This window comes from Felis catus, chromosome D3 (genome assembly GCF_018350175.1).
Source record: "Felis catus isolate Fca126 chromosome D3, F.catus_Fca126_mat1.0, whole genome shotgun sequence".
In the NCBI taxonomy this organism is placed as follows: Eukaryota; Metazoa; Chordata; class Mammalia; order Carnivora; family Felidae; genus Felis; species Felis catus.
Genome location: NC_058379.1, coordinates 53,233,719 through 53,258,585, shown reverse-complemented (window position 1 = coordinate 53,258,585; position 24,867 = coordinate 53,233,719). Strand labels below are relative to the sequence as shown.

Sequence of the window (24,867 nt, the reverse complement as noted above, 5' to 3'; positions counted from 1 at the left end):
AGGGAGAGAAAAGCAAATAGCAAATGTGGGAAAGGGTTAATAATTGGGTAATCTGGGTTAAGAATATACAGGAGTTCAAAATTTCTACTGTTCATGAAAATCTTCTGGAAAGTTTGAAATGATTTGTGAATTAAAAACTGCTCACATACATACACAACGAAGACTGACTTGAGCAGGGTTAGAGTGGAGAGGGGAAACTATCCAAATGAAACTAACAGGGCACCAGAACGGAGCTCGGCAGTGAGGCAGAAGGGGGATGGGAAGTGGTTCTCCTTGACCCTGACCACATCACCACCACCCTGTCAAGCTAATGGGGTGGGCAGGTGATCTGAAAGAAGGGAGGGTGGAGGGAGACAGGAAGTGGGAAAGCACTCCAGTAATTTGCAACCACGCAGAGAGGGGACAGAAATAAACTGGTCTCCACAGAAGCCCATCTCCTTCCTTGTCTCAAGTGTCCTTCAGATGCTCAACACTCTGATTCTGCCCATTCCTGTGTGGGGCACAGGGACCTTGTTCTCAAGAAAGGTATCCAGCCTTGCTTCTGCTTTTTCTTCTTTTTTTTAAATTCAGAATTTTAAGTGTTTATTTATTTATTTTGAGAGAGAGATTTAGAGAGTGAGCAGAGGAGGGGCAGAGACAGAGGGGGAGAGAGAGAATCTCAAGCAGGCTCCACCTTGTCAGCACAGAGCCGGATGTGGGGCTTGAACTCACCAACTGTGAGATCATGACCTGAGCTGACATCAAGAGTCAGATGCTTAACCGACTGACCCACCCAGGCGCCCCCCAAGCCCTGCTTCTAATTCCTAATTCCAGGCATGAGCTTTCTGACTGCATCCATCATCTTTCTGGCAATTTTCCTCCTAGTTTTTTTGGTAAACTGCCTCGATAGTGAAGCTACATAGGCAAAATTTAAATGGACATAATAGACTGTGGTTTTTAGGTCACAGATTCCCTCTGCTCCTGGCGGGGTGAAATCTGTCAAGTCTGCTCCTGCAGAGTTACTGAACTTTCTGACCCACTGACATCTGGCTTGGTCATGTGATTTGCTATGACCAATGAAACGTGAGCACAAAAAGGCAGCCGCTGTAGGATCCATCATTGCCTGGTTCTGTGTGACTCTTGCCTGTTTCCCAAGGATGGAGCTGCCCAGTGCCCTGGTACAATCTGCTCTCTCGGCATGCGGCTTGGAATGAAGACAACATGGAGAAGAGCAGAGCTGTGTCAACTGGCAAGGACACGAATGTGAGAAATAAGCCTCTGCACGAAGTCAGATTATGGGGTCGTTTGTTATCACTGAGTAACTGAGCTAACTCGTGTAATGGGCCACATCACTCTTTCCTCACTGCCTAGAAACATTTTCTTAAACGACAACAAAGTCCTATTTAGATCCAAGGCAATGATTACCCTAATAATACCGCATTCACCTCTAAATGTCCCCTCCCCCACCTGGCATATATAAAAACCAACCCTTACCTCAGCGAAATAACTTCCTAAGAATTCCTCGCTCACTGCAACAGCAGCTGTTCGAGCTCCGGCCATGTCTCTGGAAGACCCCATGACTCTTGTGCTCCTTAAAGTTTCAGCACCTATGTTGGCTCCTGTTGTCCCTGTCACTTGGGCAACTGCAGCAGAAATGAAGTTTCTGTGTTCTTCCCACCTTCCATCCACCTCACACATCTCATGTTGCCCTTTGACGAAGGAAGCAGAGCTGCTTCCTTTCACGATGGTTTCTTTGGTTGTCATACCTCCTCCCACTCCACTGCCTGCTGCTACGCTCTCTCCATGATCTGCTGTCAGAAGCAATGGCACCACCTGTGACAGCAAATACAGTTGAGAACTGAGAAGGATGGAGTACAGTTGGTAGGAGGATCTGAGCCAAGTGGGCCTATCAAGGGAATAAGCTATTTCCACAGAGGCAAATTAGGAAAAATATTTTGGCTTGAGTAACTTCTATTTGAGCCTTCTGAAGATCTCCACTCCATCTTCTTGTTTTGTTAGCTGATTATAACCCAAGGAGAAAAAAAAATTATTTAAATATATTCTCAGCTCATTTACTCTATGGGCATCAACGGCATTTCAACTTTCCTCTAGAGTGTAATGTCTTCTTCTATGGTTATTAAACCTTTATTTATTTATTTATTTATTTATTTATTTATTTATTTATTTATTTTCTAGCTGGAGATATACATGGCTGCTTCAAGGAAAATCTGTATTTCCAAGCCTCCTTTGCTATTAGGAATAGTGACCTGACAAGTTCAGGTTAATATGATTTCAAGCAGAAATGGGGTATGCAACTTTTGGGAAACGTTTTTCAAGAGCAGTTTTCTGATCTGCTTGTTGGAATGTGGGGACAGCAGCTAGTGTCTGGAGCATGAAGGCCATATGGGAATGGAACTCATTCATGGAGGAACAACAAGAAAGGAGGCACCTGGGGCCAGTTGTACAGGAGTCACCACATGGGACCTAGACTGCTCACATTTATATTTACGCCTCTGTTTTTCTGAGTTCTCTGGCACTTGATGCTAAATCATATCCTATTGAGCATGATGCTTATTGCAGATGGTGATGACAGACCCGGGGTGAAGTTGGGAGAGACAAGAGGAGAGGGGATTTGGCGACATTTTATAATTGTCACGGGGGTGGTGGGTTTACCTCTGCCAGCCCTATGTATCAAAGGGAACGAAAATGGAGAAGCACATCTTCCCTGCGTCATTACCCGACCTGACCCTATTTCTACATTTTCGGTAACATAGAACCTATCACAGTAGAGCAAAACCACTTCAACTCTGCCCTGGCAACAAGTGCGAAATATGTTGTCATCTGAACCCTCTGTTTAACAAAGACGTGTGAATGAAATCCATAATGGCCACTTTACTCTCTCATGACTTAAAATGTTAGAAACACTTCCCAAGGGCCCTTTAAAATCAGAAAAGAAGACATGTTCCATTGACATCTGATGATCTGACCTTGTCTTCAGGTGGCGCCCCTTCGTTATTCCAAGGATGCAGCATCTCTATAGTGCCCGGAATGGGGGTGAAGCCTTTGGCACCCTCTCCACAATGGCACATCAGCAGTAAAAGCGGTACAACTGGACAGAAACAAAATGCAGTCAGGACCAGGTTAGTCCCCACATATTTCTAAACGTATCTTCAAATTTTGGAATTTGCATATCGCTTCTTAGAGTTCAGTCTTCACTTATGTACAGCCTTATTTTTGCATTTTTCTTTTCTTCACGCTGATCCAAAGTCCCCAAGACAAGCTTGTACCAAAGCCTAACAAGCAGGATGAGGAAGTATTATAAATTCAGAGTCCTCATTCCTCATAAGCAGCCTGTGTATTGTTGCTGGGTGGCATACCAAGTCTGGATTTGATAGCATATGAATCATCAAAACTAATTTAAAGATTTAAATCTCTTTTTGTTCTTTTATTTATTTATTTTTTTAAAATTTATTTTCAACGTTTATTTATTTTTGGGACAGAGAGAGACAGAGCATGAACGGGGGAGGGGCAGAGAGAGAGGGAGACACAGAATCGGAAACAGGCTCCAGGCTCTGAGCCATCAGCCCAGAGCCCGACGTGGGGCTCGAACTCACGGACCGCGAGATCGTGACCTGGCTGAAGTCGGACGCTTAACCGACTGCACCACCCAGGCGCCCCTCTTGTTGTTCTTTTAAACCGATTTTTTTAATATGAGAAAATTCACTATCCCCCCAAAATATATTTGTTAAAAAGATCAAAAGCTCCCAGGGTAGGAAAATTTTAATATGTTCAAATATTCTAGAATACTGGAACTTCTATAATACTTCACCACTTTATCCTGGAGTAGAATTCAGCAGAAGCCATGACTCACTGAGGTTCAAATTAACATTTGAATTACCTGAGTATTATTTTCTAAAATGACTCTACATTAAAAACTCTTAAAATATATATAACATTTCATTTAGAATTCAGTAAAATTTCAGAGCTCCCTTCTTAAATTCTATTCTGCTTCAGGGAGGAAGTGAAAGCCAAGGTTGTCTTCTTGATCGATGTAGTAAAGAATTAACTACACCTGTAAGCAGTCCATCTCAAATTAGGTTTTATTGCCATTTCCATCTGGCAGCTTCCAAAGATGAACTGACTACTTCCTACATTCCTTTTTGTGTTAAATAGTTGACAGCTCAGTAAATATAGCCACTGTGAGTAAAAAAATTGAAATTAGCCAGTGGCAAGCAACTCAATCATTTCAACAAATTTAACAAATGCTTATCAAGGGTCTACCATGCGCCGAGTACCACATTTGGCCCCGGGGAGTCTGAAATGAGAAGGCAATGCAAGGGGTCTCTGGGTAAAAAATGTAGTCCCAGCTCCAGTACCCACCTGCAGACTGGTGAGCTGAGAGAAGTCACTTCTCGGTCCATGTCTGTATTTTTACTCATAAAACAGAGACGATGGCATAAAAGCACACCGTAAACTGGTGAGTGCTGTGCATTTAATTGCACACCTACTACTGGCTTTGACAAGCTCCTCCCTCATCACTGAAATCGCTGAGGCTGCCTCGCAGGTGGTCCTCTGCCCTTGTTCAGTGGCCAAGTGGAGTGGTATTCCACACGACCCCAGGCTGCAGTACTTTGTTGTTTCGTGAAAGGAAACCTGAGGGCTTTGGAGGTCATGCAGGGAAGGCAGGACTGGTTGTCATTGCAGGGAAGCACGGAAGTGCTCAGAGGGTCTGGCTACTGTTGGCGCAGGTGAAGGGGCAAGAAAGCAGAGGGTATAAGGAGGTTGAGCCCTGACAAGTTGAATGTGCAAAGCAAGAACTGGTGGGAATAAGACGGATTTGTAAAATAACCTTTGTATCCATAATCTAAATTCACACAAGAGAGCTTGAGAGCCTACGATGTGCAAGGCACATTTGAAGAGGGCTAGAATAACCTTTGGTGAATTTATCAATGATCATTTATTGTTCCCCTAATCACCCTCAAAAGTGTTCTAGTGTGGTTAAAGAATATGTGTAAAGAAATCAATGACCACTATGGTAAAAGAATACTGGAGTGCATCGAAATTACTAGACAAGCTAAAGAGTGGCTTTCAAAATACTTACGTAGCAACAGCAGAAGGGCAAAAATTATTAGCGCGATTGCTGCGGGTCCCAGGCCCACATAGGAGTCACGCAGAGCTTCCACACAACTGCTGCCGTCCAGACACTTACAAACTGTCAGTTTAAGGACCTGCTTTTCAGGGCAGCTGAAGCCCTGACTATCTGAAATCAGGAACTGAATTTCACTTCTCCCGATCTTTTGCTCCTTTTGTTGCAGTAACACACTGGTACCTACAAGGGTAGGAGGCAAAAGGAAAGGAAAATGAGTGATTACCAAGGAAGGGGTGAGATTAAATCACAGAAACATTCTTTAACTGCTAATAATATTTAGCTCCAGTTAGAAGCTTTATTCTTGCTTAGCCTTTTTTAAAAAATTATTTTTAAAAATTTTAAGTTTATTTGTTTTGAGAGAGAGAAAGCGTGAGTTGGGGAGGGACAGACAGAGGGGGAGAGAGAATTCCAAGCAGGCTCCACACTATCAGCGTGGAGCCCAATGCCGGCTCGAACTCACGAACCATGAGATCATTACCTGAGCTGAGACTGGACATTTAACTGAGCCACCCAGGTGCCCCATTGCTTAACTTTTCTATTGAATTCACACTGTTAAAATTAGTTAAAATTTGAATTGAATTTACATTTGTTAAAATTAGTCCAGATATTTCCAAGAGGAAGGTTAATAACAAAGGATTAGATGTGAATACATCTTCCTTTTATTACTTTTAACAATTGTGTGTGATGTCTACCAAATGCTAGGAACTGTTCTATGTACTGGGAATACAGTAACAAACAAGTTAAAAGTTAAATGACATTTCCATTAAATGACCTTTATTTTACCATTTCTTAAAAAAACCTTATCAAGGCAATTATCAAACAGACAATAATAGAAGAGGGTAGTTAACCCTCATGGTACCCATCCCCAGCTTTCATAATTTTCAGCAATGGGCTAATCTCGTTTCGTGTAGCTCCTTACTTCTTATTCCTGACACTGTATCACTATATATCCAAAATTTTGAAAAATTTCAAATCTACAGAACAATTCTAAGAATATTACAATAAATATCTATATATTCTTCATGACTTGTTTACATTCTATAACAATAGTTTGTCCATACACATTTTTCTGAGCTACTTGAAAGTAGGTTGCAGATATTATGATACACATCAGCATATACCTTCTAAGACCAAGGGACATTAGTGCTATCAAAGAATTTGGTATTGATATAACCCACAGTCAAACATTTCAATTGTAATAATGCCCTTTATAGTTCTCTTTCTGTTTTTTTTCCCCCCTTGATCCTAGATTCAATCAAGAATTATGAACTGCTTTTAGTTATCATGCTAATCTCTATGAATAATCTAGATCAGTTCCACTGTTTTTTTATTTTTTTGGCCTTCAAGACCCAGACATTTTTGAAGATGACTTATTTGAAAGGATGTTCCTCAGTTTGAATTTATTCGATTATTTCCTTACGACTGGATTCATTTTTCTCAAGAACATGACACAAAAAGTGCTGTATGAATGACCTTCTGTCATTTTTTAAAATGTGACTGATGATTATTTTCAAACTTTTCTTTCATATGAATAAAAATAATGACCAGTGTTCACATGAGTAAAAATAACGATCAGTTAGAAGAGCTCAAAAATTGTCCTGACATCTTCATAACACTTATTTAAAAAGAATATACTTGCAAGACATGTAAACCTGATTGAATACAAAGCTAAAAATGAAATGTTTAGGTTTTGTTTTGTTTTAATTATTTATTTTTGGAAATAAGAAATAACCTCTCTTCATTTTGAGGTTAAATTTCATGGGATCTGATCTGCATAGCTAGAATATACTTATTAAATCATCCTCAATGCTTTGGAGAAGTGAGAAAAGCATCTAATCGTTTAAAGGAACTTGAACTCAAGAAAAAAAAATCCATGAAGACTTGGCCTGGAAGAATATAATTAAATTTGTGATTGGCTTTGAGGGGGCAAGTTGAGACGGGAGGAAAGTCACAAAGAGGACTTCTATTTTATCCATCATTATAAAAAAAGAGGTCTTATTCAAATATGAGAAACTGTTAATATTCCTTTCATTCTAAGTGGTAGGTACAAAGATGTGCCACATCAGTCTCTGGAATTTTCTGTACTTTAAAAATTTCCCAAATAAATAAAAATAGATAGGTATTGTTTATTATCATGACAGCTTGCCAATCATCTTATTTTGTAATCAAGGGGAAGAAAGCTTAGTTTATAGAATCCTCTCTAAACCATCTAGATATATAGAGTGTAAATCTCAGTGACTTCCTCTTATAACATTCCAACATGTATATCCTTAAGAATTTCATGTTCCTAAGACTACAAAAAATTCAAGAACCCATCAAATTCAAACAACTTGATATTTAGATAGAAAATTCATTTTTGTATCCAGAAAGACTCCAGAGGCAGATCACTTGGGTTCAAATCCTAGTTCCAGCTCTTAACTGTGACCTTGAGAATGTTAATAAAACCCTCTGCCCTTGTTTCTTCATCTGTGAAGAAACTTCATCTGTTCCAAACTTCTAGGGTGGTTAACATTTGTTGAGTGTTTAGGACGGTGACTGGCATCTCCCAAACATCACGTGTTTCTTAAATAAAATAAATAAGACTTGGAAACCCAGCAAGTTCAATGTGAAACACATTTACACATCTTAGTCAAAGAAAGGCCAGCTCCAATCAAGCATTCAGCATAGGTGGGAGTCCCAGACTTTTGTGGGTACAGAATTAGATACTGTGAATAAGAAGACCAACCACTTCTCGAGTTTGAAGACTGTGACTTAATTACCATAAGAGGAATCATCTGGATGTCTGCCACCTTGGGCTCATGCTAGCTGCACTTGATCTTAAGAAGCATCAACTAATTAGGATGGTGACTGACTAAACAAGTACTTCATCCTTAGAGGGGAGGCAAATTTAGTTAACCGAGGGCATAACTGTCTTTTGCCAGTGAATATATAAACCCCAAGAAGATTTAGAATTAGGTACAGAATATTTATGCAATTTGAAGACATAGTTTTAATATTTGTGTATGATACGAAAATTATTTGTGTTTGTTACTGTGTTTTTATGTTGTTTGGAAAATTAGCCCTATTAATGCAACAGCTTTGTTAACTCCAATTTAAAATGTGTGAATATGTTACAGTCATCGCTTTGTACCTGTAGGTTGAAATATCACTGGTTTGTTCTGTATTGAAACATTGAAGAGGATTTCTGGTTTAGGGTATTTATAAGTCAAATGTATTGGAACTTTAGCGTATATAGATCACATGAAGTGAGATAATGCATTTTATTTGTTAATTCAGATCACTGAAATACATAGGAAAAAAAATGAAATATACTTAATTTATAAATGTAGTCTGAGATGTTGAAGGTGTTTACTCTGTAAATTGGACCAAACATTATTCAAAGCCTCTTAAAACGATTGTAAAAATTTGTTAGATTTAAAATAACAATACACCTGTAAAGTAAGAAAAGCTTGGGTACTATATTTGAAACTTTTCTAAAATGACCACTAATTGTTTAAAACAAAATAGTCTTCTAGATAGTTTTTGGCATTCAAAACCACCCTGAAAAACACCCAAAAGCTCATGTCAACAAGGGGGTATGTCCAAGATATGGATATATGCACATGGCCATCTGGAATGGGGTGAGGGTCAGACAGACCCTTCTTTATCTTGTGTCCATCACTTACCAGCTTAATTCTAGTTAGGCCAAGATTCCTCAGCTGTAATCAGGGAATAAGTTATAGATTAAAGGACTGAATGAGATAATGCACATGACGGGCCAGCAGAGTGCCTCATACATGTAAGTGATCCATAAATATTCTTTTAATGGAATTGTTATCATAGCTTAAGATTTTAGAAGACATCTACTCTGATGGCTGTGCCTAGATAGATGACGTACTCCTTAGCTTAGGAGACAAAACAAGTACTTCAAGAGCAGTTTAGGGAATACCTAGCTATCTTTAAGACATCAAGTTATTTTTCGTCTCTCCCTCTTCTATTACTCCAAATCAAGTATTAACTATAGGCTGATGAAAGACACTATACCTGAGCTTCTGAACCTCATTTTATAAACTTCTTTAAAAAATTGTATTGGAGAGGCGCCTGGGTGGCTCAGTCAGCTGAGCCTCCGACTTTGGCTCAGGTCATGGTCTCATGGTCTGTGAGTTCGAGCCCCACGTTGGGCTTTGTACTGACAGCTCGGAACCTGGAGCCTGCTTCGGATTCTGTGTCTCCCTCTCTCTCTGACCCTCCCCTGTTCATGCTCTGTCTCTCTCTGTCTCAAAAAGAAATAAACATTAAAAAAAATTGTATTGGAAATATAATTTATGAAAAAAGAAAGCACAGTCTACATTATAAAGATTTTAGAATTCTATCCTGTTTATTTATTTATTTATTTATTTATTTATTTATTTGTTTAACGTTAATTTATTTTTGAGACAGAGAGAGACAGAGCATGAACGGGGGAGGGGCAGAGAGAGAGAGGGAAACACAGAATCTGAAACAGGCTCCAGGCTCTGAGCTGTCAGCACAGAGCCTGACGCGGGGCTCGAACTCACGGAGTGCGAGATCGTGACCTGAGCCGAAGTTGGACGCTTAACCTACTGAGCCACCCAGGCGCCCCTATCCTGTTTAATATTTAAATATGTAGTCTAGTGATTTTGCTTACTTTCTTGGTGCACTATTTGCCATTTTTCTGCCATCCCAGCTGGATTGTCAATGATGGAGAAACTGAAAGGCTCACTGTTCTGGTGCCCATCCAGGTCCTCTGCGGTCACATTCACATACTGCACGTCCTCACAGATACTCTGCACTGGGTCAACCAGAGTGGGGCAATTGTCATTGATGTCTCTCACTGTGATAACAATGGTGCCAGTGATAGTTTTTCTTGGATAACCTGAAAAATAATAAAGAAGAAATATGGATATGCTGCCTATATTGTTGACAATGGATATGGTTTGAATTATCTTGCCGATTTGGTGAGAAGAAGGTACTAACAAATTACAGCACTTTCTGTCCTAGATATGTTTTCATACTCAAATCAAGTCATGTTTTTTAATCCACTAAATAAGTAGAAATGTGAAGGTTCGTCCATTAGAGAGATCTGGTTTTCCTACAAGAACAAAATGAAGGTCTCTGATGTTAAAAAATATTATCTAAGTACCTATAACCAAGAAAAAAATAACTTATTTTATATATTTAATAACTTACTTTCTGATATTGCCAAAATCTTTGCAGTGTATGTACCATTTTGGACATATCTGGATTCAAAATCAGGAATTTTTACAAGTTTAATTTCAGATGTAACAGAATCCACAGAGATCCAGTTGTCTATGTCTTCCAATTTGGCATATCTGTTATAACACAAACATCAAATTAATTTTCACTTCTGTATAAACATAATCTCTAACATCTACAACTCTTTCAAGTTTAATTTTTGGTTCATTATCTATGTTCGTGTTACAGGCATTAGTCTGAAATGCTTTGAACTTTTTGAAACTGTCCTAAAAGTCCTCTCTTTACTCTTTTAAATGTTCTTTTTTTGTTTGTTGTTTGTTTTGAGAGAGAGAGAGAGAGAGAGAGAGAGAGAGAGAGAGAGAGAGAGAGAGAGAATGAGCAGATAAGGGGCAGAGAGAGAGGGAGACACAGAATCTGAAGCTGGCTTCAGGCTCTGAGCTGTCAGCACAGAGCCCGATGTGGGGCTAGAACTTGTGAACTGTGATGTGAGATCCATGACTTGAGCCAAAGTTGGATGCTTAACTGACTGATCCACTCAGGCGCCCCCACCTCTCTTTACTCTTTACTGTGTATCACATTTATCTGGAACCTTCTGTATTTCTGTAACATACCCAAGACATATATGCAAGGGTGACCAATTCTTGCCTACAAACCCAGGAAGTTTTAAAGTTGTTTTGTAGTCTATTCTATAGCTTTTTTTGGGGGGTGAACCTTTGGAGAATGACTTAGTTACCCAACAAGAACTGGTGGAGAAAATTTATTTGCTACTTTCTTACCTCTAAACTCTTTCAGGATGTAAGATTTAGACAGAATAAGACAGTAAGTTTCTTTCTTTCTTTGTTGCTTTTTAGCTTTCTCTAGCCAGAATTATTTTGAGGTGAAGGATCCAGCCAGCCTCTGCCTCACACTCAGTTGGTGGAGGGAAGGTGGTCTGGGGTCGGGGGATATATCTCCCTGCTTCTCAGTTGCAGGTACAATTCTGGGAAATTCAATCTCCAATTATAATGCTGGGAGGGAAGGAATGAAGTGTTCACATTTCATTTTTGAAGACAGGAATTTAAAGTAATTTAAAATAAGGAAATATATTCATAACTATCTCTTACCTTACGTGGGCTACTTGTCCAGTATCTTCGTCAAAAGCTTGAAATTTTCCAATTATTTGACTTAGGCTTGATTTATCCATGCTCTCACTAACATGAATGGAGATTGTGTTACTTTTAAAATGAATGCCTTCTTTCACATTTTTCACCTTTACTTTGATGGGAATGGATGTAGGCTTATATTGATTCTTAACTGACTTGTGAAAAGCTGCTTTATTAGTGACAATAATGCTGAAATCAAGACTCTTTGTTTCTTCATAGTCTAATTCCTGGGAAGGCAACACCAAAGGGAATTCTTTTAAAAAAGAAAACAACTAGAACACACATAAAACACACACACATACACACGCGTACAGTTTTAATGTTAGATGTAACAACTTAACATATGGAGAATACAGCAGCACTCAGTATTCTAACTCATATTGATACCAAGCAATTAAAACCTCTGTCATTTGGGAAATTCACACATGTTAAAGATTATTAGGGAACATCCCCAATTTATTAAAAAAAATTTTTTTTAACGTTTATTCATTTTTGAGAGACAGAGAGAGACAAAGCATGAGCGGGGAAGGGGCAGAGAGAGGGAGACACAATCTGAAACAGGCTCCAGGTTCTGAGCTGTCAGCACAGAGCCCGACACAGGGCTCGAACTCACAAACTGCGAGATCCTGACCTGAGCCGAAGTTGGATGCTCAACTGACTGAGCCACCCAGGCGCCCCAGCCAATTTATTTTTTTAAAGTCCAAATTATTTATTTAAAAAAATTTTTTTAATATTTATTCATTTTTGAGGGGGGTGGGCAGACAGAGAGTGGGACAGAGGATCTGAAATGGGCTCTCGCTGACAGCAGTGAGCCTGATGTGGTGCTCGAACTCATGAACCATGAGATCATGACCTGCGCGGAAGCTGGACACTCAACTGACTGAGCCACCCAGGCGCCCCTAAAGTCCAAATTATTTAAAATACACACACACACACACACACACACACACATACACATTTAACAATCTGAAGTCATTTTTTTACTGAAAGAAAGTTAATGGACGTTCAATATAATACTCCTTAAAATGTGTTCTATGGGTTTGTTTTGGTGAAAAGGGCCATATGCCTAATTGTAGCACTGCCAGCTGTCTCCCCAGTATAGAGACTTTCACTTCACATTAGCAGACAAAGAGCTGAGACTTCTGATTTAATTTTGCTAAACCCAAGGGTTTTCAAATTTATTTAAACAAACAACCTATCCACCCCTACCTTTTTAGCCTAATGTCTATTACTACTTGGTTTGCTATTAATGCCATAAAAGATTAACCTTCCTCCAAATATTGTTCTTTGTGAATTGTGGAAATTATAAAGCACATTTGATAAAGTCAGTTTTTCACTGAATACATATATTTATGTTCCAATTTGTCCATTTTCTTTTTATAAACATTTGTATAGTATTCTGCTATTTAGATATACCTAATTTACATAGCCATTTGATTACTAGGCATTTGGACTATATATAATTTTTAATATAATTAATACTGCTCTGAACATTTTTACACAAATTATTTTTCCTCTGTTGAGTTACATCCCATTACTAAAAGAAATACCTAGTCATAGTTTATATAGGTCCTGTTGACTTTTATTTCTAGTGATTCTGACCATTTAGATGCATGGGCCATTTTTGCTTATTTCTTCAATGTAACATTAAATGTGTTACCTGTGGTTATAGCAAGTTCTGCAAAACTGCTCACTTTATTTTTCAAGGATTTATTAAGAAATCTGTTTTCCTTTCGGTAGGATTCTGGATGGATAACAACTTTTGGCCTCTTTTTAAAATGGGCCACTGTTGAGGCGCCTGGGTGGCGCAGTCGGTTAAGCGTCCGACTTCAGCCAGGTCACGATCTCGCGGTCCGGGAGTTTGAGCCCTGCGTCGGGCTCTGGGCTGATGGCTCAGAGCCTGGAGCCTGTTTCCGATTCTCTGTCTCCCTCTCTCTCTGCCCCTCCCCCGTTCATGCTCTGTCTCTCTCTGTCCCAAAAATAAAAATAAAAATAAAAATAAAAATAAAATAAAATGGGCCACTGTGGTGTTGAGACAAGGACTCAACAAAAATGAGTAGAAAAAATATACTCTTTGTGATTGTAGAGTCCTTGTGAAAATTATTTTCTTTTTAAGTTGTTCTTGGACTTGACAGGCTTGTTTTGATGGCCTGATGTATGCTGGATGATAAATAAAATATTCCAGCCAGGGCCCCCTGGGTGACTGAGTTGGTTGAGTGGCTGCTCAGGTCGTGATCTCAAAGTTGTGGGATGGAGCCCTGAGTCGGGCTTCCTGCTGAACATGGAGGCTTCTTAAGATGATCTCTCTCGGGGTGCCTGGGTGGTTCAGATCACTGAGTGTCAGACTCTTGATTTCAGCCCAGGTCATGATCTCGCGGTTCATGGGATCGACCCCCAAATCAGGCTCTGTGTTGACAGTGTGGAGCCTGCTTGGGATTCTCTCTCTGCCTGTCTCTCTCTCTCAAATAAGTAAACATTAAAAAAAAGATTATATCTCTCTCCCTCTGCCTCTCTCCCTTGGCTCGCACACGGTCTCTCTCTCTCTCTCTCTCTAAAAATAAGATAAACTAAACTACACTAAACTAAACTAAACTAAACTAAACTAAAATAAAAATATTCCAGCCAGATGTCATTAGTATTCAAAAGCCGTGGAAGGCCACAGCAATGTTAAAAAAAAATGAGGTAGGTACTAGGGCCATAAAAACCGTTTCATGGTGGTTGTTATAAATAGCCTTAATACTCCACAGAGAATGAAAAACAATTTCAGCGTTGTGAAGAATGAATGAGGGCAAATACCTCTGTTTTTAAAACTGTCAACATATTTTACTATTTCTACTTTTGCTATTTTTAATAGCATTAAAGATTTTAAATATATTTGTTAATTTGCTAAAAGAGCTGTGGCTTTTTCTCATGTGATGATATATGATCTGTATTTCCACAGTTTAAAGTACCTGTTGTCCTTTTGACAGCTTTACTGAGGTATAATTTACAGAGAATAAAATTCACCCATTGGAAGTGTACAACATGATGATTTTTAGCAAACCTGTGTAGTTTTCTAAATGTCACTACCATCCAGTGTTAGAACACTTCCATCACCCCAAAAAGTTCCTTTTTGCTTGTTTGTAGTCAATCATCACTTGTATCTCTAGCCCTGAGCAACCACTGATCTTTCTATATCCATTGTTTTGCTTTTCTAGAAATTTCACATAGATAAAATCATATAATATGTAGTATTTTGTGTCTGGTTTCTTTTTTTTTAATTTTTAAAAATTAAATTTTTTTTTTTCAAGAGAGAGAGCATGAGCTGGGGAGAGGGGCATAGAATCTTTTGTTTTGTTTTGAGAGAGAGAGGGCACAAGTGAGTGAGTGGCAGAGAGACAGAGAATCCCACGAGGGGCAGACAAAGAGAGAGAGAGAGAGAGACAGAGAGAGAGATTGAGAAGTGGGGCTTGAGCTCACCTGATGTGGGACTCGAACTGACGAACTGTGAGATCATGACCTGAGCTGAAGTCGGACGCTCAACTGACTGAGCCACCCATGTGCCCTAGGGAGAGAGAATCTTAAGCAGGCTCCACACTCAGCATGGAGCTCAATGCAGGGACCCAACTCCACGACCTTGGGATCATGACCTGAGCTGAAATCAAGAGTCGATGCTCAACCGAGTGAGCCACCCAGGCACCCCTGTGTCTGGCTTCATACACAAAGTATAATGATTTTGAGATTCATCCATGTTGTAGCATGTGTGAGTACTCCCATTCCTTTTTCTTAACCAATGGTATTTCATTATATGGATATACTACATTTTATCTGCTCGCCAGCTGATGGGCATTTTTATTGTTACTAGCTTTTATTATGAATAAAAGCTGCTTGTAAGATTTGCATAGAAGTTTTGGTATGGACAGATTTCTTTCTTTTTGGACATACAAATGTTTTATTAGTCTCAAGTGTGCAGCATGGACGATTCTATGCATTATGCAATGTTCCCCACGATAAATGTAGTTCCCACCTAACATCATACAAGGTATTACAATATAGCTTTTGTTTTTCCTGGGTGGATGCCTTGGACTTAATTCTTGCGTCACTGAGTAACTACTCTGTGTTTAACCTTTAACGGCCAAACTAGCTGTAGCACTTCGTTTTTCCACCAGTCCGGACTCTGTATATTATTGCTGATGGTTGGTGTTGTCAGTCTTTTTGATTCTAGTAGGTGCATGGTGGTATCTCTGGTAGTTTTAATTTGCATCTTCCCTAATGACTAATGATGTTGAGTATCCTTTCTGTGTATGTTTGCTGTTTGTATATCTTCTTTGTCTAACTTCCTTTGAATGGAATCTGATTATTGCTCTTAAAATTTGGAAGCAACTCTTCTACAATTGAGACAGCAATTTATAATTTTCTCAATCTGCTGTTGTCACATTGATACTAATTTTACCAACACGTACTGATTGTGTCTGCCCGCCATTGACGATGGACTGAATGTAGCTAGCTAGCATCCTTCCATCACTACATTTTTTTTTTGAGCTTCCTCTTATGTTTTAAGAGGTGCCAGGGTACACTTTTGTGCTGAAATCTAAAGATGTTTTAGAAACACTTTTCATAAAAATAGTCCTTTGTCATTACATTATTTACTCATGTGTTTGTACATTTTTGTATGCTAATTTATGAATGATTTTTTCAGTAAAAAATACGTATTCGAGAACCAAAGAAAATACTAATTTTACTATTTTTGCTATGCCTCCTTTGGTAGAAATAACTGTATCTCTTTTAGTGCTACCATGGTATGGTGAGAATACTTCTAGTACTTCTATCATTCATGACCATTCTATCACTATTCTATGACTAAGAAGTATGCTTACTTCTATATAAGCAGGCAAATCTATTTTTGTCTCTGATGCCATTATCCACTTCTTCCATAATCATAAGACGTGTCTTCCCTTTAAGCATGAGGTAATCTTGGGGTGCTTGGGTGGCAGAATCGGTTAAGTGTCTGACTTGATTTCAGCTCAGGCTGTGATCCCACGGTCGTGAGATCGAGCTCTGCATTGGGCTCTGCAGCAGTGCACAGAGCCTGCTTAAGATTCTTTCTCTCTTTCCCTTGGCCCTTCCCTTGCTCACTCTCTCTTAAAAAATTATATTAAGTGTGAGGTAATTTTATTCTGGTTTCCTCTGCTTTACAAAGCAGTAGTCTCAGTGCATATAATAAATAGTGCACATAATTATTACCATGAAAATTCAAGTTAATTTTCTCTATTCTGTTATATATTTATTTTATCATTATTCCATGTATTTTTTGTAAACTTTTGTGAAAGTTTAGAAACTTCTGGAATCAATTTTTGTCTGTGTGTGACTTAATGGAATAGTATTTTGAAAGCTGTAGCTTTGTATTTTATTTCAAAATCTGGTTAGGCAATTCTATCATAAGCCATTTAAAAATACATTGATATTCTTCCTTACTTATTCTATTAGATAAAAATCCATCCTACAATTTTTCTTTAAAAAATTATGTGGGGGTAATAAATTTCAAATGTATACCCACATGCTTAATAAGACTATTTTTCCTTCATTGATTCAATTCATTAAGAAGTTAAATCACTGTGTTTCAAAATGTGACCTGCATACTACTTACATTAGAATCACAAGTGGATTTCTGTTATAAAAGGCAAGTTCCTGAGCTCTGCCATCATCAGACTTGATCATGGGGCCCATGAGTCTGCATTTTGGGCATGTAGCTTTATAAGGTAACTCTTAGGCATATTTAAGTACGAGGGCGACTGAATTAGAGCTTTGTGAAGTTGTTTTTAGATATTATTAGTGAGGTCTGGTTTTATGTTAAGTTGATCAAATACACATAGTAAATTGGGGACACTTAGTAGAGGCAAGAGGTCATGATGTAAAGATGCTACAGTCAGGCATGGGCTGCAAGCAGGACGGGAAGTGTGCTGAGCAATAATGATGTTGGTATCATGTTGTCAGATTAGGATTCGAGTCCCCTTACTTGAATTTGGACTGCAGTGTGACCAATTACTAATTACAGACCTTGGAAAAATAGGGAGGTCTCCAATCTCAAACAACTGTGGTGTTAGTTGAGTACATAAAGCGCTTTTAAATGTTCAGGGCTCAAAATACAATCGTTTCTTCCTCTGCATCAACTTTTCCCATTCCAATTTTGAACACTAAGTACTTACCTTAATAAGGGTCACGATTCCTTCATTAGTTTGAGTATCGGTTTCTATGTGGAAATAACCCATTTCATTTCCTGATATGAATGTAAAATTTGCTAACCAATTATCAGAGCCTATTTCATCGGCATCAGACACCTTTATGCGTGTAACTTCTACATTGGCTTCATTTTCTTTAACTTCCACCCCTTCATTCTGCAAAATGCGAACACAGGGATTTTATTTTAATGTAGCACAAATGTAAGTGATATATTTTTAGTTAGGACTGAAATATCAGTATGTAGATACATTTGCTATAAAAAGAATAGTTACCATTGCATTTTTGACTACAGGTATATTGTCATTGACATCCAAAATACGAATCTGAACTTGAGCTTGTTTTACTGGTTTATCTGTTATTTGTCCATTGCCGTCTCTTGCTTCTACTGTCAAAGTATAGCTGCTGTGTTCCTGCAAGGCAATGAAAAATATCCATCTGGGATGAAAATGAATCACTCCCAAATCTGTCTTTCTGGTCTTAGTTCATTTCATCATCAAGAGGAGGAACCACAGTATATTTTATTCATAAATAAGTTTTATGATTTAGTATTCATGTGAAGATGCTGTGTATTTGCTGTCAGAGCATTTCTAGAAGGCCGGAAAAGCCTAGAGAAGTTGTTGGTAGTCAAATTCTTAAATATGTCATTGGTGACATTAAACAGTGCCATTCAAAATGTAGTGCACAAAACAGTGCCATTCAAAATGTAGTTTGCTCTATGTGGAAGCAATGGTGGGACTATAGGAATTGGTTCCTTCTTTGTTTTTAGCTAAAAATTAAGCAAGGAAAACCTAGTCCCCAAAAAACCTGGCCAGGGAAGACAAAATGTGGTTGACTTTGTCCAGACATTCTGAGAGGTATGATTGTTACGAGAACCTGTCCTAGAGAACGATGTCTCAGATGCTACTCCGAAGTGAGCCCTTATCTGCCACACGGTCCCCTTATGATGGCTCCATTCGGTGTAGCTAGAGTTTAAGAAAAAGCAGGAGGCAACCAGTGCCAATGCATGGGGGTTCTATGCAGGACAGAACTGTTCCATGTGACTGAGGCTCTAGGGCCAGTTGCTTGGATTCCAGTTCTGGCTTTGTCATTTACTGGCTGTGTTGGACATACACAGCCTTTTGACCCTTGGTTTCCTTCTGTGTAAAATGGGGATAATAGCTGGATCTGCCTCACAGGGTTTTTAGTTGGATTAAATGGATTAATCTATGTAAAAGGCTTAGGATAGCACCTGGCACATGGTAAATGCCCAATAAGTGACAGCCATTACCATTGGTTAAACTCGGCATCCTTCACAGATAGCAGTTTATTAAGAAATCAGAATAATTAAAAATAATACTTTTCCATTCTAATTTTATGTGAAAAAGTACAGAGTAGAATTGTAGAAGTAATAATATTATTTAATTTAATTTTACAGAGATCCTGTTAGCAATGTTGGACACAACTTCTCCCTCTCTGGACAGAATGAAATCATTTTCCCAAGTCATATAAGACATAATGACTGCACTTGGACAATGATTTATGTTTAATGACAGTACAGTGTTCTTAGGATCATCATTTTACTCATGCACACTGTTAAAACCTTCATGTATACAACATTTAAAAAGTCTTCTATTTCCTGTTTTCATCTAAAATTTTCCCTTTGGGTTAGAAAGAAAAAAGTGAACAGCCTGTCCAGGAATCCCACTGAAGTTTCCCTCCAATTTGGGAATTACAACAGTTCATTTATTTACAAGTATTTCCATTATCCTAATTAGGACTCCAATGTCAGTCTTCGTTCCTCCTTCTCTATCTGTATTAGCACAGAGGGCTAATTTCATTACAGAACCACAAATTACAGAACACGGCTTTAGGACGCTCTAGCAAACAGAATCCTGACTGGAGAGGCCCTAGAACATGCTGTCCTTATGTAGTTTTACATTTTCTAACAGCCAGGTTTTAAAAAGTTAAAAAAAAAAAGGTACTACCAATTTTAAATAAATTTTATTTAACCCATGGTATCTAAAATATCATGTCAACATGCAATCAACAGAATATTACCAAGATGGTATGTTACATTTTTTTTCCATGCTAAGTCTTCCCAATCTGGTGACTTTTTTTACATTTATAGCACACCTCAATTTGGATGGATCACATTTCAAGTGCTCAATGGCCACATATGGCTAATGACGACCATACTGGATTGCACATTCCTAGAAGAGGGTATTTATAGGAGTTATTCTATAAATGAGGGAATACAAGAAAGTATGAAAATTACAAGAGGAGAGAAATAAAGAGAAAGGAAAACCTGAAAAGATAAAGAAGAATTTAAAAGATGAGCAACATAAAATACTAATTTACCTCTCTGTCCAAGGTAAAACTGGTCGTAAAAATCTCGCCTGTATCTTTATTTAGGTAGAACACCGGAGGATAAGCAGGCTCTTGAGATACAATTCTATAGGAAATTTTAGAATTCAGGGTATTGGGCTCATCTGCATCTGTTGCGCTGATTTTCATCACAAATGTATCTGGCATTAGAAAAAAAAAGTGTCTAAGATGAAACTCAACTGTAAGCACGCATATGTATGTTGTTATTTTCTTCATACCTTCAGCCTGTTCCCAAAAGGATTTCAAGTGCTTATCAAAATCACAGTTTACCAAAATCAAAAAATTTAATTGGATGAGAAAGTAAGTGTGGATGGGGTACAGAATTAGGAAAGGTAAGAGGAGGGCGAGGTTGGCATCAGTACAGAGAATTCTTAGGGTGAAGTCCTGAACACTTGCTACAGGAAGGCTGCGGATTTGCTTATAATCGCTCTAATAATCAATACAAAGAAAGAAGAATGAACAGATACAAATACATGCTTACTAAAATACAAACAATTCAGGAGAAATGTAGCTATTCTTTATACTATGATCAAAGAGAAATGTCTCCCGCAAGTCTTCCCAGAGACCGCTGCACTGGACAATGTTGTCAATAAACCCGAGAAATAATGTAAGTCAAAAGTCAGTGAACAACTGCTGGTGGGCCAGAGCTGCCAGCCACCTGTTTCTGTAAATACAACTTTATGGGAACACAGCCACACCCACCTGTTTACATGTTGTTTATGGCCGCTTTCTAGCTACAAGGCCGAACAGTTGCTACAGAGACCTACCCTGTCACATCGATCTGCCGTATCTGTTCTGATGGTAAAAAAAGACATCATGTAAAGCCTTTTGAACTCATCTCAGAAAAAGCAGTTCCAAACCTAGAGCGGCAGGTTTATTACTATCTGTCCTGTGGGTAGTACTTAGCCTCCATTAAGATACAGGATTTAGTGTTCAGTTACACAGTGGGGTTAAAGTGACTGGGGGTACTCAATCCTAAAAATAACAGACTCTGACCTGCTGCACTCAACTCTTCAACAGACCCAACAAAGACGTCCTGCGTGAACACTGGTTCGTTGTCATTGACATCAAGAACTTTAATGCGCAGTTCTAATGGTTTCTCAAGGTTGTTTCCTTTTTCATCCAAAGCATAACCAACGAGCTGAAATCACGACATAAATAATAGAAGAGATGAAATGTAAGCTAAGGTAATTACCACAATATAAAAACAAAACAAATCATAACTATTATTTATCAAAGAAAAACTACAAACTAATAAATGTAAAGCTGTTCTTCTCACCAGAAAACTTGGCGTTTCTTCTCGATCAAGAATGCTGGTAATGTTCAATTCTCCAGTGTCTTTATTAAAGACAAACACACCAAAAGGTGGCTCTGTGATCCCTTTTCCGGTATATTTGTATGTGATTTTTAGTCCTCTTTCTTCTGCAATATCAGAATGTATCTAACATAAAAATAACAGAAGAATGCCTCAAGTTAAACCTCTATAACTTATATGTACATATTTTGAATGAAAAATTTCCCTCTGAAGTTTTCATAATCTTGATAGGAGGCCGGGAGGGGGGCGGTGGAGCACAAGCACTCAAGAGAAGATGTGCTTATGTAAGAGAACCTGGGTTCAAATCCTGTCTCAGCTACTTACCAGTTACACGATACTAAGAGTTACTTAATCTCTCCGCACCTCAGTGTTCCTGTCTGTAAAGTGGAGAGATACTACTGTCTACCCCTTAGGGTTGTTATGAAATTAAGATATCATTAGGGGTATATCTTGGAAGGACAGATTTTAAATTTAGCACATGAGGTAAAAATTGCAGAGTCAAAATCACCTTTATAAATGCATTCAATCATCTGGAAAGTCTGAAAATGTATCCTTTTATAGAAGGATTAAAGTTTTCAAGGTTTAAAAAAAAAAAAAGTGAAGTCCCTTTCCTGCTTGGAATGCCTCAGGAAAGTCATCCATCTAACCCATTTCTAATGCCTTTCCTGGTTGTCATCTTCATTTTCTATAAACAATTTCATTTGTGTCTATAATTCTTCACTAGTAAATGTGTCTCTGTGGCCCCTATTGGTTCCTTAATTTTCTCCTTCAGACATCATAGAAGCCATTGCCACTCACCTCACTGGTCACTTCTTTGTCCTGAAATCTCAGGATAGGTACATTTCTTTGCCATAGATATCCCAACATGCACTGGGGCTGGGAAATTGCTGCTGAGAATAACCAAGGAAATAGCAGATGGGGGGTGGGGGGTGGGGACTCCAACCTCCAGTTCTACCAGCTCTGTTCCTGGAGTGGAATGATAACCTGGGGCACTACCACGATTACCTTTCACTGAGCTTCTGTCTTTCTGTCTTTCTCTTTCTCTGTGCTTCTCTCTTTTTTTTGCCAATTATATGCATATACACACACATACAGTATTTATACAGAATATTCTAGATCTTTATGTACTAATGATATATTATTAATCATTCTACTCAGGTTAAAAATAAAACAAAACTGTGTGTAAACATAATTGTTGGTTTGTTTGTATATGTGTGTGTACGTAAGAGTATGTAAATATACACATATTTATGCATTTCCTAAGATTTGGAAGATGCTACACTGTTCACACTATTACCTCTAGATAGAGAATGTAGAAAGCTGGGAAAATTCCACAAGACCCTTTGCTTTTTATGTAAATTTTACTCTTAACAACTTGCATAATTAAAAACAGTAAGAACAGCTAATGCCTGTTGAACCCCAAAGAATCAATGCATTTTGGGGAAACCTATTGAAAGAATGTGTGAATGACTCAGACATCTCAGAAAACCAAACAAAAAAACTTAATTGCTTGTATACATACTAAAATTTTGGATTTTCGAAGGCTTTTGTGAAAACATGCTGCTAGACAGAGGAAATTTTTGTCTTCTCTTCTGGAGCCGCTCTTCTTTGAAGGAGCTCTTCCTGCACAATGTTTACGATATTGGGAAGATAAAGACAACACCAGGATATGAACATGCATTCATTCACACAAATGTTTCCTGAGCACCTACTGGATGTTGGGGTACAGGGCATGAGCTATTAGCCTAAGAACTAAGCTCTTGCCTTCAGGAAGCTTCCACTCTGCTAAGGGAGCCAGACAACAAGCAAACAACGCACAGCGTGTCATGTAGTGGAATGCACCACAGCCGGGCTGAAATAGGAGTAAAGGAATAGAGAGAGACAGGGTGAGGCAGGGAAGGGAACTCTTTTAGGAAATGACACTTGGTCAGAGGCTTGATGCTGTGAGATACTGCAGTTATCTGTGGGGAGGGGATTCCAGGCAGAAGGAACAACAAAGGCAAAGAGTGAGGGGCCGGAAAGAGTTTGTCAGTTTGGGGATGTAGGAGAGTGGGAGATGCGGGGTGATAGGAGCTGAGGTTAGAGAGGAGGTCTTGTATAAGACTACTTGTAGACCAGAGTAAAGAATATTCCTTCCACTGCAGCAGGAAGCCACTGAAAGGATTTCACTAAGGGGGTGAGCATGCTTGATCTGTCTTTTCAAAAGATCACTCTGGCTGCTTTCTGGAGAATGGACTGTATGTAGCTGGGTCAGGGGTGGCATGAGTGAAGTAGGCAGACAAGGTCAGGAGCTCTTTTGCTAAATCAGAGATGACCCTGACTCGGATGATGAGGGTGGCAATGCAGAGAAGTGAGTAGATCTGGAATATATTTTGGGGGTAGAACTGATAGTCCCTGCTACATTTTAGAAAACTGGATAGAATTATAGTGCCATTGACTGAGATGGGTAGAACGGATGGAGAACAAACAGCTTTAGGGGAAAAATCAAGGGCTCAGGTTTGCACGTGTAAATCCAAGATTAAAAGTATCGGGATTACCATCTAATTTATCAAAAAATAGGACACTTTGAGGGGCGTTTGGGTAGCTCAGTCTGTTAAGCCACTGACTTGATTTCAGATCATGTCATGATCTCATGGTTCGTGAGTTGGAGCCCTGCATAAGGATTCTCTCTCTCTCTTTCTCCCTCCCCCCATCTCTGCTCCTCCCCTGCTTGCGGGCTCTCTCTCAAAATAAATAAATAAACTTAAAAAAAACATGACACTTGAGAGTGAAAGGAGAGTTATTAATTATTAGGCCAGGACAGTGGGCATAAACCAAGACTGTCTCAAGCAGGATGCACGGTCACCCTCCCTATTAGATACCAATTCTTTTCATTGTGAAAATATATATAAAAATATACTTTTTATATGTAGGGTGGCAGAATATTCCATTCTGGTGTACGATAATGATCTTGAGCTGATGACAACTGAAAAGCACATTCAAAAAAAGGTCTACCTTTCCTCTGTGTGCCTAAAAGCAGGACATAAATTTGTAACGGTGTGTTCCCTTCCTTCTCTATCAGGAAGGACAAAAGTGAATCATCAGAGATAACTTTAGACCCTTATCCGCTTAAAGATGGCACCAGGCACCCACATAACAAACTGTATTAACCAGTCTTTTCCACCACTGTTTTCCCACATACTTGCCTTCCCACAATTTGCCATCCCTAGAGATTCAAGGACTTTTTCTTTTTGTCTTGTCACTTCTCTAAAAGTTTACCCTTGCCTTGTTAAGATGCTTTATAAGCCCCAATTCTCACCAAACTTTTGAGTCCTTCATCTGAGTACCTCCATGTATTACAGGAGCAATACATACATTAATAAACTTGTTTGTTGTTTTCCTGTTAATCTGTCTTTTGTCCATCCAATTTATAGGGTGCTGGGAGGGGTGGGTAGCAGGAAAAAGTATCTTTCCTCCCCTACACCGAATATCCTCTTTTGAGCATT

The 24,867-nt window shown here is 38.8% G+C and overlaps 1 protein-coding gene across 1 annotated transcript in view; it reads right to left on the bottom strand.

Annotated features, from left to right (window-relative positions):
- DSG2 (desmoglein 2) overlaps positions 1 to 24,867 on the bottom strand; it is a 51,983-nt gene that overhangs the window by 3,100 nt on the left and 24,016 nt on the right. The window contains exons 4-14 of the mRNA XM_023241850.2: positions 21,347 to 21,508; positions 21,064 to 21,208; positions 20,041 to 20,207; positions 17,976 to 18,113; positions 17,670 to 17,858; positions 11,446 to 11,711; positions 10,316 to 10,458; positions 9,774 to 10,001; positions 5,081 to 5,308; positions 2,967 to 3,088; positions 1,474 to 1,812 (exon numbers count right to left, since the gene is read on the bottom strand). Coding sequence (XP_023097618.2) covers positions 1,474 to 1,812; positions 2,967 to 3,088; positions 5,081 to 5,308; positions 9,774 to 10,001; positions 10,316 to 10,458; positions 11,446 to 11,711; positions 17,670 to 17,858; positions 17,976 to 18,113; positions 20,041 to 20,207; positions 21,064 to 21,208; positions 21,347 to 21,508 — 2,127 coding nt within the window. The remainder of the gene's footprint in view (positions 1 to 1,473; positions 1,813 to 2,966; positions 3,089 to 5,080; positions 5,309 to 9,773; positions 10,002 to 10,315; positions 10,459 to 11,445; positions 11,712 to 17,669; positions 17,859 to 17,975; positions 18,114 to 20,040; positions 20,208 to 21,063; positions 21,209 to 21,346; positions 21,509 to 24,867) is intronic.